The following is a 16,417-nucleotide window of genomic DNA, read 5'->3' as shown; positions in this document are numbered from 1 at the left end:
ATTCTCTAGCCCAGATGAACCAATGACAAACTTGGAGTTGAAAATAGCTGCTTCACTAAAACAAGCACTGGATAAACTTAAACTGTCATCTGAGAATGAAGTAGATAAAAAGGGTAAGAATTTTATCATCTTGCTCTGTAAATTAATGGGGTTCTAGAAGAGAAGGAAGCTAGTAAAAGTTTACTGCATGTAAACTATGAAAGTTACTAGAGAAACAGGACATAATGGCTGAGGCAGTTCATTCAAACAGTTGAAAATTTAATGAAAAAGTACAATCTATTAATAACGATTCTATATTACTAAATATTGTGTAAAGGATGTGAAATTCTAGAACCATTATTGAAAAAATGTATTTTTCTTTTTCTTATGAGTTATTAGTGGCTAATATAGTTTTTAAATCCCTTTTAAAATCAGTTATTTTGCTAAGTATTATTATTCTTTCATCCTTGTAATGTACTAAATGTATTTTCTCTCTTTAATTTCCCTTTTAGGCTAGAATTGAGTATAACACTGTATATTTCCACAGTAACAAATATGCCTTTTAAAATTTGTTGGTAAAACTTTTTATTTAAAACAGTCCAATTTTGAGTTAAGTTTTGGCCACCTAATAACTAGAAGTTTAATGCTATGATACATAGATTTTTAATTTTTAACATAAATTTAGGAAAAAATCTAATATGATTGAACCTTGATGAAGATAGACATTTTCTAAGATGGGGCTGAAAGGGAAAAATGTTAGTGGATTAAAATGCTTTTTCTTTAGTATACTTATAAAGACCCCTTCATATTTCAGACGAGGACAGTGATGAAATCAAGATTGGGACTTCATGTAAAAACGGTGGCTGTGTAAAGGTAAATTACTTTTTTGTAAAATTTAGAATGGAAGTCACAAGGATTTAAAATTACACATTTGTAGAGGTGAATTGTTTTTGTTGTTGATTTGTTCATTGTAATTTCCAAAGTTAATATATTATCTTCATCAGACCTTTTTCTCACGTGTTCAGAAAGTTGGCAAAGGAACTTGTTCTGGATTTGGAAAGCTAGGAAAGCTAGATTACTGGTCAGATCCACATTTAATGAGCCATAATTTTGCAGGACTAGCCTTGAAAAATTAAACAGATTTGTCTGTATGTCAATCTGGCAAATAAGACATAGATGTGATGTGGTTTTAAAAGAAGACAGTTAACCCTTGTAGCTGTAGATTTAAGGATTGTTCACATGCCTGTCATAAGTCTCATTTAAACACTTCCTGCCCTCTGAGACATTCAGACTTAAACACCTTCATTCAGATTCAAAAAATATTTTATCAACTTGTTGATAGCAGTTTTGTATATTCTATATATAATAAACAGACTCTACAAATTTATCTTGCATAGAGAATTACAGAAAATTATATTTTAAAATATTTAAAATTATATTTATAATTGAAGATAAATATTAATTTCAAGAATGTTTTTTAACTATGAAAAGGCATAACTTTTTTCTCACATTGTGAATACACTAGACATGTACTGAAAGCATCTTTTGTTTTGTGTGTTTTATTAATTTGCCTTACTCAATTTCCTAAGTTATTCCCAGACCTTGAAAAAGTTTATTCCTTCTTTCTCCTTGAACCCTCACATAACCTTGCCCATATTCCCTCACATTAATCATGGTTCTACCTAAAGCCCAGAATTGCAATCTAAATATGTTACTTCCTTCAGACTTGTGTGATCCTGAGACAGCAAAGATTACCTTACATTTCCATAATAATTTTAAGGTTTACAGTAGTAGAAATAGGCAATCATTTTAGGACTTCTGGGTTATTTGGAGATATAAGTAACATAGACTGAAGAAAATGTTAACTTAGTCATGTTTCCTAATTTTATGAATGTATCCAGAACATTCTGTAATTTTTTAAATTACGAAAGTTTAGTCCCGATTTCTTAGAATTAAAAAATAAATGTTTAACAATTTTAAATATTTGTGGTGTTCAATTTTGAGTATCTTCTATTCCTAATAATAGGTTTTTATATTTTTCATACTTTAAAATGTTATATTTATCTAGTATTGTCACTTTGAACTCCTTTTTTTTGTCCTTCACCATCTCCAAAGACATACCAAGGTCCACAGAGTATAGAAGAAGTTTGTATTTTTCATTCTGGAGTCCCTATTTTCCATGAAGGGTAAGTATGACAAAACTTAAGCACTGTATTTCCTGTACAAATGAAGTACCATCTTAAAAATTATCTGTTGTCTTTTATTCTTCAAAAATTTCTACAAGTGTACTGTCATTTTCATTCTATTTTTTCTTCATTATCTGCTTGCTGCTAGTACTTTGCTCACTTTAGTAATGTAAGATTTAGCTGGTTTTTGATAATTCCTTATTATAGTATTAGTAGGCATTGTTTAAGTAGTCAGTATTTGACTTTGCGATATGAAGGAAAAAAATCCAAGAGGAACTATTGTAATGCCCCTGCTTAACAGTTTTCAAAAGAAATTAGTACAGAATCCGGATAGAATTTTCTCATTGCTTGCAGTAAGATCTTTGTGTATTTTTAGAGACAATTTTTGGATAATGTTGTTTATATTGTAGTGTTGTTTAGATAGTAGTTATTTATATTGGGGATACATATATATGGATTTCATATATACAAAACTATATCCCCAATATAAATAATATTTTTAAATGGTGATTTAAAGACAGATAAATTTAAGATAAATATCTTTTGAAATGTATGATACACTGACATGTGATTATCATTACCTTATTCTTGCTAACCTTTCATTAAATCTTTGAGAAAATAGTTAAGTCTAAATGATATTTGGTTGTAATACTGTATATGTAAATTTGAGATTTTGATCATTCAAAGGATGAAATATTGGAGCTGTTGCAGAAGAAAAACTTCCGATTTTAATACATTTTTGGCCCAAGAAGGATGTACAACAGGGAAGCATTTGTGGACAAAAAAAGATGCTGTAAGTAGATGTTGATTTCATGTCTTTCAAGAATAGAGTGGTTTTAAGTGAAATAGCCTGGTATGACTAATAGTTACAACACATGTATTATTGAAGTTTATAGTAGATATATCTTTGCTTGATTTCTTTTCTCCAGTGTTCAGGCCTTGGTCAGGAATGGAACTTCCATCTACATCTCAAAAGGATAGCTCATCTAATATTTTCTTCTGAAAAGTCCTTTGTGACAAAACTGAATGTTTTATTTTCCAAAAGCTAAAATAAAAATTAAGCAAGTAATGTTACATTTTCATCTAATTTATTCAGTAATTTCTTAAAATATACAAATTATATTCCCAAGGCAAATGGGAATTGATTTCATTAGGATAGAATTTGTCAAATGCTACATAAATAATTTGAAAGCTTACATCAAAATGTTTTCCTGGAAAGAACTTTAAAATACACCTTGAAAATCTTTCTGGAAACTTAGCCAAAGTTAATGTATTTTATCTAAAAAAGGGGAGGGATTGAGGGAATAAACATTTATCTAGCATCTATTATGTGCTAGGCACTCTGCTAAGTACTTTTAAAAATATCATCTCATGTTTTCTTCACAATAACTCTTGAGAGGTAGATTCTATTTTATCTCCATTTTACAATTAAGAGAATTGAGGCAAAGCAGAGATTAAATGATTTGCCCAAGATCACAGAGCCTAGTAAATGCCTGAGGCCAAATCTGAACCCAGGTTTTCCTAATTCCAGGCCTACTGCCCTGTTCATTGTATCCCCAGCTGTCTCTGATTTTATTTAAAAATTTAATAATTTTTCTTCTTGTACTTATAAATTATCTTTAGAAATTCATTTTCCTTTCTCTTTTTTTCATGGATTTTCTGAAATGTTAGCATATAAAGATATTTAATAAAATTTTTTCAGATACCTTATGTAATGTGTTTTGTAAGATGCTTTGTGAAACTTAAAAGCACTGTGGAAATAACAGCTATTATATGAAGGTAGTAAGAAATCCTGGACTCTTGAAAACTGTTAACAGTAGAAAGAATATTAGCCCTTCCAAATTCAACTAAATTGAAAAGATTTTTGAGTGTGGGCATGGTGACCGAATTTGTTGTGTTAGGATTAATCTAGTTAAGATGGACCATCACCAGGTTGACCATGGTGCTGAATTTTGGGAAGCCACGGCAGCTCATAAAAAACATCTAGTAAGGTAGGGCTTTTGTTGATTGAGGAGAATTTACACTGATGGGAAATTTTGAATCCTTAAAGTAATAAAAAGATATTGTAGCATTTTTACTTGTTGACAAGATTGCAAAAAATTCTCATCTTATTCTCATTTTTGCATAAAATGGTCTATATTTTCCTTTTTGTATTGTTTACTTAAGTTTTTTTTCATACTGTGAGAAAATCCTTTGTCCTATTCTATTGCACTCACCATCATCATCATAATCCATTCAGTTGGTAGTTGCATGTGGTACTGTCAAAGTATTCTATGAAAAAGAAACACGCAAACTAGAATCTTGCCTTCTAGAAGTTTAAAAATCTAAGAGTTTCTTTTTTTCTTTCTTTCTTTTTTTTTTTTTTTTTTTTTTTTTTTATGTCTATCTTACTACAGGGGAAAAAAGTTGTTCCATGTAGGCATGACTGGCATCAGACAGGAGGTCAAGTTACTATTTCAGTATATGCTAAAAATTCACTTCCAGAGCTTAGTCATGTAAAAGCAAATAGTACAGTGGTGAGTATAGCAATATGTTTTGGGAAATTATTACATTTTGCTCTTACTGTTTTTGTACTTAGTGTTTTTTTAAATCTAAAAAGAGGAATAAATTTTAATAAATAAAATCTTCAGCAATGTAAGTAAACAAGATTTTTATCTTAAATCTTTTTTATTTAAGTCTTTGATGTGATATATTTGAAAAATTACTTAAAAATTTTTACAGACTCAGTTGTACATTGGAATCTGCTAAAAAAAAATTTCTGAAATAATCATGATCTAACTACCTTATTTGTAAATAATCTTCATCAAGTACAATGATGCTTGTTTAATATTCAGTAATTCACTTAAAATGTTCTTGTGTTTTCTAATAATTTTTTAAAACTAGAAATTTTTCATTATTTTTTTCCTAAAATAGATTTGCTTAATAGCATTCTGAATGGCTTTAGTTTTGTTTCAGCAAATCACAGATTATTTCATAAGTTTAAATATTTTTGTTTTCTTTGATAGTAGAAATTATTGTTTGATATTTTCTTACTTTATTTCAGTTAAATATCCACATTGTATTTGAAGGAGAGAAGGAATTTCATCAAAATGTCAAATTATGGGGAGTAAGTATTCATTTTTCAGATTTTTTTTTTAGCCAGTTTAAGATTTACAATTCTGAAGTAAAAGAATTACTTGAGTAGCAATATGACATAGCCTAAGAAGTTTGAATTGTCATCATAAATTGGAAATAAAATCTTTTCCCTGACTTATTTTTTAATCTCAAAAACTATTTCATTTTACTACTTTTTTATTTGTTTCAGGTCATTGATGTGAAGAGGAGTTTTGTAAATATGACAGCCACAAAAATTGAGATCACAATGAGAAAAGCTGAGCCTATGCAATGGGCAAGGCTTGAACTACCTTCACCTAAAATACAAGATGAAAAAAAAGAAGATATAGCAGATTGAGAGCAAAGTTGGGGGGGAGGGAGGAGGGATGGGACATTAGCTATTACTTGTTTTGAGATTCCTTATACTGTGTGGTGAAGTGGTGACTTGCTATTGTAATCATATAGACACATATATGTGTGTGTATACATACATGTTATTAATATGGCATTCCAGACCTAGTGAAAATAGATTCCTAGAAACCAAAATCTTTTCTTATTTTCCCAGATTCCTTTGGACTAAATGGGGAATGTTCTTTCTATCTAAATATTGAACTTAATAGAATTGAATTCCTGAGTCAGAAAAAGAAAGCCTTGTCCCTTTAACATCATTCAGTACTCCTCAGTATCATAGTCATGTTAATGGGAGAAACGGGAAAGGGGCATTTCCCATGTTTACTCATCTCATTTTCTCTATATTCCACATCACTATAGTACTATGGGATATGAGAGTTTTGTTCAATTCTTTTAGGTGTTTGGCATCGTAGTTTTAGGTGGGGGGAAGGGCTACACAGAAGAAAAAAATTTTTTTTTCCTTTTTTAAGTTACCTGAGTCACATATTACATGGTGTAAGTAAATTAGGCCATTTAAATAGGGTGGACAGTTTTTTTTGTTTGTTTGTTTTAAGGAGGATATCCTTAGAAGTGATAATAGTAATGAAAGGAGAGCCTTAATTTGTCAAGAAAAAAATAATAATAATAACTGCAGCTAGCTTCCATGTACTAATTCCATTTCTTAACAAGCAGCCTGATTGTTACTGCTAAGATTCATTGGGAGTGGAGGGGAAAGGGTTAATATACAGACTCTGAAAGTATCAATTTGGTCCTGATTTATTATTTTATATAAAAATTATGTTAAATGACTTTCTTGTGTGATTATTTAAAGATCTCAGTTCTCTTAATTTGTGTGTGTGTTATAGCTACACTATTAACTTATTTACATCATATGAGTTCACCACAGATTGGTGAATTATATTGGAAACTATTTTGAAAGATTTGGGAATTTTTAGAGCGGACTTAAAGGGAACATGATAGCTGCTTTCAGATATTTGAAGGACTATTATCTAGAAGAAGGCAGCAGTTTGTGTCTTTTCTCTGTGACTCCAGAGGGCTGAACTTGGAACTAGGTACATGTTACAAAGTAGATCTGCTTAGAATTAAAAATATATATATATACTGATAGAGTTTATTCAGAAATGAAATTGACTGTCTTGTGAGATGTAATGATTTTTCTGACAGTTGTATATGTTCACAGTAAATTACTGTCAGAGATGTTAAAAGGGGAATTTATTTTTACATATGAAATATTTGGTTGGGTTAGTTATAACCAGTCCCTTTCATCTTTGAAATTCTGTTTTAAAAGTATGGCTCCACTAGCTATGTGACTCTGGGCAAGTCACTTAACCCCAATTGCCTCAGCAAAAAAAAAAAAAAAATAAGTATGGCCCCACTCATTAAAACACTGAAAATAGCATTAGTTCAATACAAAGTGAAAATGGATTTCACCTAAATAATAATCTAAACTTTTAGGCAGATTATTTTAATTTGGCAAAAACCACTTTAGGCAACTGATAAAATATAGTTTCTATTTTCTTTATTTTATTTTATTTTTTTTTTACTATTTTGATAAATTATGTTTGGGGATCTTTTGCTTACACTTCATTAAGAGTTAAGCAGTGTGAATTAGTATGTGTTTATTTAATGAGATTTTAAATGCTAATTAAGGCATCCATTATAACATTTTCCATCATGTTATACAAGCATATTTGAGGAGATTTTTATTTTTTAATAATCTTGCAAAGTAGACTTGAAAATTTGGGGTTAAATATTAACAGGTAAAAATGCTACAATTGTATCATTATCATAAATCTTTAGATTTTTTTGTTGCTAATATCTTTTATCATAGTACAATTTCGAAAAATGAATAGTTAGCAAATAGATGAGGATTTAACATGTCTGAAAGTGATCTTTATAAGCATATCCCAGGATAACAGGGCCTTGAGTGACGTTTTTGAAGTCAAAGCCATCATAATTTAAAGTTTGAGCCCTAATTGCCTCATCAATCACTGTTTCTGTGGAACTAACTAATCCCTGTAAAGTCATTTCATTAACATATCATGTTTTCAAAGCAAAAGTCAACAATATTAGGTAGGGCATGCCTGTGCTATACTTTTTCCTTTATCATGTACAATGCTAATATTTCAGTAAATAAGGCAGCTTGAGATTATATGCACTAGGCTTTGGTAACATGTGATGAATGCATATACATGTTTAGAATATGTTTAGAATGTAATTTAAATTGATAAAATATAGATTTTTAAAAATTTGCCAAGCTATAAACATTTTCCTAGAGTTGTATCATCACAGATGACAATAGTAACATCAAGCATATGGCTTATTGGATTGTTTTGTAATTTTAATATATATATATTTTTTTTAATTTTCCATACCTTAATTTCTTTGTGGTTAGGATTCTGTGCTAATTTACAATTTTGAAGTCCTTCTCCACCTTGTATAGAGTTGAGACCATCAGTAATCAAGAAATTAGTATGATACAAATATACTGCAAATTAATTTTTCAAGTTAGTATTTTGTTAAAATCTGGCTTTACTGATGCTGTTATCCCTAGAAAATGCATTTTGATGGATATTAATTCATAAATTTGCACAAAGGGCCCTGCTAAAGGCAGTAGTTGAAATTCATAAGATGTTGGGTGATTTAAGGAAATCATTCTAACCAAATTATAGTTAAACATTTGTGTATTTTACAATTTGTTTCTTGCTATTGATCCTGGACATAAAAAACAAAATGTTGCTATGATTTGAAAAATAAAGAAAATATATAAGAAATTACACTAGGTAAATTTGTGTAAGCAAATAATCTTGGTGACCCCAACCATTTTTCTGATGTTTGTTTGTTTTTTGTTTTTTTTTGTTTTTTTTTTTTGGTTTTCCATCTCCCTGCTCTGCCATCCATCCTATTCCAAAAGGAAATAAGAAAACTTTACTAACTTCTGACTAAAATTAAACTTCTGAAGTTTATCTTATACTACCTATTTTGTACTGTATTGGTCACAATAACAGGTTCAAACAAAACAAAGAATACATTTAACTTAAGCCAGATTTGTAGCTTTATCTAGAATCATTAGCCAAACTCACTATTTTATGATGAAAGATGAAACATTTTTAAACTTTATGTTCTTCACTTGTTAAAAAGAGTTAAGTCCTTCCTAAAAAATTTGATTTCCTTTTGTCACCACATCATTGATAAAGCTTTCAAATGGAGAATTATCTTGTGTAAGTTTAGTTAAAGGCAATTTTATCAGGATGGTTCCTTTTTCTGTAATGAATTTGTAAATATTTGTAAAAAATGTAAACCAAAATCAACCTATAAATGGCCATTAAGTCATGTAATTTTGTCAATCCTATCTTGTTACTATTGAAAGACCTGTTTATCTAGTCTGTTCAAATTTGTTACATTTTTATAGAGGCATACATAGAACTGTAATACTATTTCAGTATTTATATATTGTGTCTGAGATTTTAATTCCCTTTTTTGGCTATAAACTTATTTGGTTTCAGAGATTTCCTTAAGGGAAATCAGTATTCAGGCTCATTTTTTTTTCTCCTGAAATAAATGTTTTCTGTGGTCTGGTATCATTTGAATACAAGTAATTTTCTTTTATTGTAGTAAGAGTCAGTCACTTATTTTCCACAGTTTGTGATTTAAAAATCTTTTAAGTTTTACCTTTGGATTTAGGGCACTTACGTTACCAAGTCACCATTTCAGCAATTTCTTGGTTTTATTACAAAAATTATGTCAGTTAGCACAGTATTGGCAATTACCATATCCGTGGCCTAGAATAATAAATGCTATCATAGTTAAATATAATGCCTTCCCTCTATTCCCTATCCAAAGATAATTTTGAGTAAAACAGCTTCTGCTTTTTACGATTAATATTTGTGAGTGTCTGGAACACTTTTGTGTGATCATTATGTCATCATCTACAACAAAAGCCTTTTCAATGCTGGTCTTTTTTTTTTTTTTTTTTTTTACTTATGTATGTTTGTCTAATTCTCTGCATGAGGGGAGATCATGAAATATTTTTCTAAAGAATTAAGTTATTTGTTAATGTTTTTAGGTTTTCACTTTCAACAACCACCACCTTTATTGTCTGTGTTGAAGCAATATAATAAAAAATTGTGCTCCTGATTTATGGTATTTCTCTAGTCATTACAATAGAATGATTTTAATAGTCTGACTCTTGAAGAGGCAGCATAACTTGGCAGAGAGCCAAATTCAGTCCAGGAAGAATCTGGGTTTAAGTCACTTCTGAACCAAGCTAGCTGTATAACCCTGGACAAGTCAAAACATTTCAGTACTCTAGGAGCTCTGAAAGTGAAAGGTTCAGATCTTTGGATATTGAGTAGATGGAGAAATCATAGACACCATCCTTATCCTTTATCCTCTATGACCCTCTTGGAGAATATGGTACATGAGAATTGGGCCCAGATAGAATCATTTCAGGTCCACAACCACCAAAAAGAATTTGGCCTAATGAAATAGGAAAAGCCAAATGGAGAAAGGTTTACGGCCACACAGTAAGAGGGAAAAAGGTTGCCTCATGCACTAATGAGTCCCTTGTGGACTTGTTCCTATGGAAGTCTTTCAGTCAGGTTGATGAGGTTATTCCTTTACAGTGGCTACTTAGGCCCCTTCCAACTCTAAAGTTTCTGTCAACCTTTGATAGATTGATCTTGTCCATCACCACAATAACGTACTGCACTGAATAAAATTTGAATTTAACTTGCCAATTGGCAAACACTAGTCAATATACAATTACATAAGACTATTAGGTTAGTGAGAAAACTGCAGCTTTTTACTCTGGAGAGCTCTATGGATGGGTGATAGTTATCTCACATATTTGAAAGATCCACACTGAAGTAGAATGTTACTTGTGGTTCCAGAAAGCAGGATATAGAACTAGAGGAAGACATGATAGTTTGGTGTAAGGGAGAACTTTCTTAACTGTCCCAAGGAGGATGTATTTAAAGTGGAGCAAACATATGTTTATTTTCATTACTTAGTTTAAGTGAATCTTTACACATGTGCATCTTCAAGTAGAAATACATAAGCATACATCTCTCCTTATTAGACTCATTGTGTAGATATTTTGGAAATTTTTTTTTTTTATATATTCTAAATTATCTACTCTGTAAAATCCCTTATTCACTTATTTCACTTCATTCTTATTTGAGTATAATATCTTTTTTTTTTTTGAATCATCCTGAGATTTTCTTTTTTTGGTCAATTTTTGCTGTAGCTTTTATGATTTTTGTCAAAGCCCCAGAATACTTTCTTTCTCCCAATCCCCACCCCTTTTCATGGGATACTTTTGTTACACTTTGCTTTAAAGTATAATATTCATTGTGCTGTAGTCTTTTATGATACTTGTTCAGTTTCCTTTTTGTCTGTCTACTTGGTAATTAACCTCATGTCCATTCTTTCTCATTTTTTTTCTTTTTGTCTTTCTACATTCATTTTTAGTAGTATGTAGCAAAACTTTCTTTCATATCTTTATACATAGTTTTTGATACATAGCTCCAAGCCAGAATAGCTTAAGCAAGGGTATATTGGCAAATATTTAACAAAGAGCTTGATGGGAACAAATGTACCTAGGATACTTTTCCACTTAAATTGCATAGTTAACATTTTTTCATCAATTTTGTTGAAAATTTAACAATTGGTTCTCTTGAGCTGGTTCTAACTAGCTCCAGCATACTCCTAAAAATTCCAGCCATGGGTAAACCTTAACAAGGAAAAGGCTAACTACAAAAATATTTCTTGGCTTCCTTTCTTTGAGCATAGAAGCCACTTGCAATGTAGCCAGCTATATTATTCTCCTCCTGCTCCCATCCCTACCCTCACTTCTTTAGTCACATACAGTCCCTTTTTACTGAATGATGGTCAAAACTAATGCTTTCTACTCAGAAGTTTTGCCCTTTTGTGAAGGCATCTTATCTCCTAACCTTGTTGATAAACATTTATTTTAGATTTTTCACTTCTTATGAGACTTTTTGAAGTAAAAAAATTAAACCAGCTCCACAATTTGCCTTTATTCGTGTGGCAGCTAAATTGGCATAATGGGTAGAGCACCAGACTTGGAATCAGGAAGACTTGAGTTCAAATCTAGCCTCAAGATACCAGTTGTTTGGCCCTGGTCAAGTCATCTGTTTGTTTCCCCACCTGTAAAATGGGGATAATAACAGCACCTACTTCCAGAGACATTGTGAAGATAAAATGAAATTATAAAGTACCTGGCACACATAGTAAAACACTGTACAAATTTACTATTTTTGATTAGATGAATAGAAGCATAAGCTTAAGCCTTCTGAGTAAACTCTTTTGAACTCTTTCAATTCTTATTTGATAATTTTCATCCTCATTATGGCCTAACTTTTCTGCCCTAAGAATAGAAGTAATTTAACACTTAATTTTATAGCATAAATAAAACAAGCTATGATCTCCCAAAAAATAAGTTTAAAGCTTACACGGAAAATATTGCCTGAAGTTCATGATTTTTAAGATAAAGATTGTCATCTGTCCAACTGGGGTCTAGAAAAAACAGTGATGTCCATCTCAGAATCCAAGCAACTATCCCTTGTGCAGAAGGATCTCATTCACTCAAAAAAAAAGTTGGAAGGTCTGAGATCAGCAACACAGAACACCCTTCTCCTGGGCCCCTTTGCTCCTAGGTGGGATCACTAGAAAGTGTTAGTTGGCAATACTGTGTCAAAATCAAACTCCTTCCCAAAATAATAGCCAAGAAATTTCATGTCAGAGGCCCCAGGATCCATACTATCACTGCTCCATGCTTTTATCATCTTTAGCAAGTACCTTAGTAGAATGTAAATGACTGAGCATAGACCCAGGGAACCATAATAATGGAGAGATGCGTTTCCCTTTAAGACCAATATGCCCGAAACTAGGCATTGACCCACACTTAACACCGTACACCAATATAAGTTCAAAATGGGTTCAGGACCTAGGCATAAAGAATGAGGTTATAAATTGAAAGCATAGGATAGCTTACCTCTCAGACCTGTGGAAGAGGGAGGAATTTATGACCAAAGCAGAACTAGAGATCATTATTGACCACAAAATAGAAAATTTTGATTATATCAAATTGAAAAGTTTTTGTACAAACAAAACAAATGCAGACAAGATTAGAAGGGAAACAATAAACTGGGAAACCATTTTTACAGTCAAAGGTTCTGATAAAGGCCTCATTTCCAAAATATATAGAGAATTGACTCTATAAGAAATCAAGCCATTCTCCAATGGATCAATGGTCAAAGGATATGAACAGACAATTCTCACTCAAAGAAATTAAAATTATTTATAGCCATATGAAAATATGCTCCAAATCATTATTAATCAGAGAAATGCTAATTAAGACAACTCTAAGATACCACTACACACCTGTCAGATTGACTAGAAAGACAGGAAACGATAATGCAGAATGTTGGAGGGGATGTGGGAAAATAGGGGCACTGATACATTGTTGGTGGAATTGTGAACACATCCAGCCATTCTGGAGAGCAATTTGGAACTGTGCTCAAAAAGTTATCAAACTGTGCATACCCTTTGATCCAGCAGTGTTTCTACTGGGCTTATACCCCAAAGAGATACTAAAGAAGGGAAAGGGACCGGTATGTGCCAAAATGTTTGTGGCATTTTGTAGTGGCTAGAAGCTGAAAAATGAATGGATGCCCATCAATTGGAGAATGGTTGAGTAAATTGTGGTATATGAACGCTATGGAATATTATTGTTCTGTAAGAAATGATCAGCAGGAGGAATACAGAGAGGACTGGCGAGACTTACATGAACTGATGCTAAGTGAAATGAGCAGAACCAGGAGATCATTATATACCTCAACAATGATACTGTTTGAGGATGTATTCTGATGGAAGTGGATCTCTTCGATAAAGAGATCTAATTCAGTTTCAATTGATCAAGGATGGACAGAAGCAGCTACACCCAAAGAAAGAACACTGGGAAATGAATATAAACTGCTTGCATTTTTGTTTTTCTTCTTGGGTGATTTATACCTTCTGAATCCAATTCTCCCTGTGCAACAAGAGAACTGTTCAGTTCTGCACATATATATTGTATCTAAGATATACTGTAACCTATTTAACATGTATAGGACTGCTTGCCATCTGGGGGAGGGGGTGGAGGGAGGGAAGGGAAAAATCGGAACAGAAGTGAGTGCAAGGGATAATGTAAAAAATTACCCTGGCATGGGTTCTGTCAAAAATTATTAAAAAAAAAAAAAAAAGACCAATATGCAAAAAAAAAGACCAATATGAGGGTATTACATATCCCTCGTATTAAAGTCTCCATCCTTCATGAAAGCCAGCTGCATGGAGATATCTGATTTTTCTGGTTCACTGCTACATCTAAATGTACCCCAAAAACTTTAGTATCTAATACTCCTCAAGGATAAAGCAAACACTTCCACTTATGAATATTTGGTATCATTCATTAAAGCTTCAAATAAAAGGGTTTTTATTTACTTTTTTAAAAAACTCCACAAATATGACTGAAGAATTCATAATCAAGCTGAGCTGCCTTTCAGTGGGCCACTCCTTCCCAAAAACCTATACATTTACACTTTGCATTGCTTACTATACACCTCAATGAGTGATGCCCCACAAGGGGAAATGTCCCCTCTTTCCTTTATAGGCCTCTGTTCCACTGCAACTATGGTAGGCTCCTGGCCAATGTTATGTTCCTCTGCTCAATGCAAATATACCTTTGGGGGCTGTTGCTCTATTTGTCTCAAAATTGCTGTTTTGTTATTTAACTCCAGTCAGAAGATGGTGCTAGTGGCCTATTCTAAAGCAACTGGCCCCTGAAGTGATTACCCAGACCTCTGCTTGACTACACTCCTATTCTGCTCTTTCACATATCTCAGGGTGCTTCTACCCTCTTATGGTGGTGGTCCTCTCTTAGAACAAATGCCATCATGAAAGTGATGTTTTCTGACTTTGCTCATGACTTAGATGTACGTTATTTAAAACTTTTGTTTTACACTTTTTTCCAAAAGCTTTACCTTTATCTAAGGATATCTTTAAAATACTCCTGGAAAACGTTTAACTGTTCAAATTAAACTTTTTTATTCAATGACAGTTCATTGTGGTGCTGCCTCATTCTCGTTGGCAGATATTTAATGTATTTATATAAATAGTATTTCTCACTGTTTTGTGTGTGTGTGTGTGTGTGTGTGTGTGTGTGATTTTGAGGGAAGAATAATGCTCTTGTTTTTACTTTTCTAAGACAGCTGGGATGAGATTTGTAAATTATACATTGTTATATAAAAGTCTACAAGGGAAAGTTACAGGAAGTGCAGGTCATTCCTGTCATCTATTCTTATGCCAGTGACTCCATTTAATTTGCAACATTTAATTAAATTATTATTAAAAGTTTCTTCCCCCTCCTCCTGACTTTCCTCTTAATGCTTTCTTTAGTCACAGTATTCTTACATTTACTTATGTTCACCATGAATGCCACAAGACAAAATAAATCAATAGTTCATGAAATAATTTTCTTCTTTCTTTTGGTTATATGATAATGCCCTGCCTGTGAACTTATTTATTCTCTGAGTATAGGGTGGCCATTCTATATATTCGTTATGCATTATGGTTTCACTTTTGGTAAGAATGTACATCTGGATATAGTTAAATTTCTCCAGCAGTGTAGTTTGCTAGAGCCTCCATGCTGGGATGCCAAAATATACCATCCAGACTAGCTCTCTGGAGGTTCTCAGGAGCAGGCCAAGTCCTTGCTTTTAGTGGAGGAGTGAAGAAGGCAAGAGACCCACGAGGCTGGTCAAAGATGGAGTCCATTTATTTCAAATCCTCTCAGGCTCTAAATATCTTAGTACAATTATATCACAACAGCACACTGAACATGTGCCAACTATAGAATCATTATATCACCACAGCACACTGCTTAAGTGCTAACTATAGTATAACCTTACTATAGCTATGTAAATGCCTCTTTACATTAAGTATCTCTTGCTTCAAGTAGGATGCAGGTGGTAACACCCCCTTGACTTCTCAGGAGGGATGCGATGCCCCAAGGGGAGATGGGGACCCAAACTAGACATTGTCAGCAAGTTCCTTAGGGGCTGAAAGGTCTTATACCTTACCCAGAGTTTCCCCATGATCTGCAGCTCTCTACACAGCAGAGGGTACACTTGCTCTTCATTGCATAAAAATTGTACATTGATGGTACCAAATAGTTAATGTCCTTAGACTAAGAACTCTGAGGTTTTTAGAACTTTCTGTCTTTTTATTTTTTAAATGTAATTCCTTTATGTAATTCCATTACTGTGAGTGATGGAAAAGAAAGGAACCAAAGTGGACTGATCATGGCTTTGTTCTTTTATTGGTTGCTATAATTTAAAAAAATAAAAATATTATGTACAACAGGAAAGCATCAAACCAATCTTCGGTGATGAGCCTGTTGGTCCTTATCTGTTCTGATTTTCTCGAAAACAGGCACAACCTGAAATTGCACTATTATTCAAACCTTTTGCAATTTGGTAGAACCTATGAGAATTTTATCTCTGCAATGTAACCTTTGAAAATACTATGATGAGATATCAGTGCCAGATTTTAGTAGCGAGATTATGATTGTTTTAATTGGAGGCTAGAAATTTATTGAGAACTGACAGAGGGAAAAAGAGGCTTAATGACATTTTTTAAAATCACAAGCCCACCTCAGAATTATAGACATTTTACTCAAAAACAGT

At 32.4% G+C, this 16,417-nt stretch overlaps 1 protein-coding gene across 1 annotated transcript in view; it reads left to right on the top strand.

The window, feature by feature from the left end:
* The window catches only part of CHORDC1 (cysteine and histidine rich domain containing 1), a 32,102-nt gene extending 22,296 nt beyond the window's left edge, over positions 1-9,806 (top strand). The window contains exons 5-11 of the mRNA XM_051986786.1: positions 10-113; positions 794-852; positions 2,095-2,165; positions 2,853-2,958; positions 4,562-4,681; positions 5,209-5,271; positions 5,470-9,806. Of these exons, the coding sequence (XP_051842746.1) occupies positions 10-113; positions 794-852; positions 2,095-2,165; positions 2,853-2,958; positions 4,562-4,681; positions 5,209-5,271; positions 5,470-5,616 (670 nt within the window). The 3' untranslated portion in view covers positions 5,617-9,806. The remainder of the gene's footprint in view (positions 1-9; positions 114-793; positions 853-2,094; positions 2,166-2,852; positions 2,959-4,561; positions 4,682-5,208; positions 5,272-5,469) is intronic.
* Positions 9,807-16,417: the final 6,611 nt, after the last annotated feature.

The sequence above is a fragment of the Antechinus flavipes genome, chromosome 3 (assembly GCF_016432865.1).
Source record: "Antechinus flavipes isolate AdamAnt ecotype Samford, QLD, Australia chromosome 3, AdamAnt_v2, whole genome shotgun sequence".
NCBI classification, from domain to species: Eukaryota; Metazoa; Chordata; class Mammalia; order Dasyuromorphia; family Dasyuridae; genus Antechinus; species Antechinus flavipes.
This window is presented reverse-complemented; position numbering and strand designations above follow the sequence as displayed.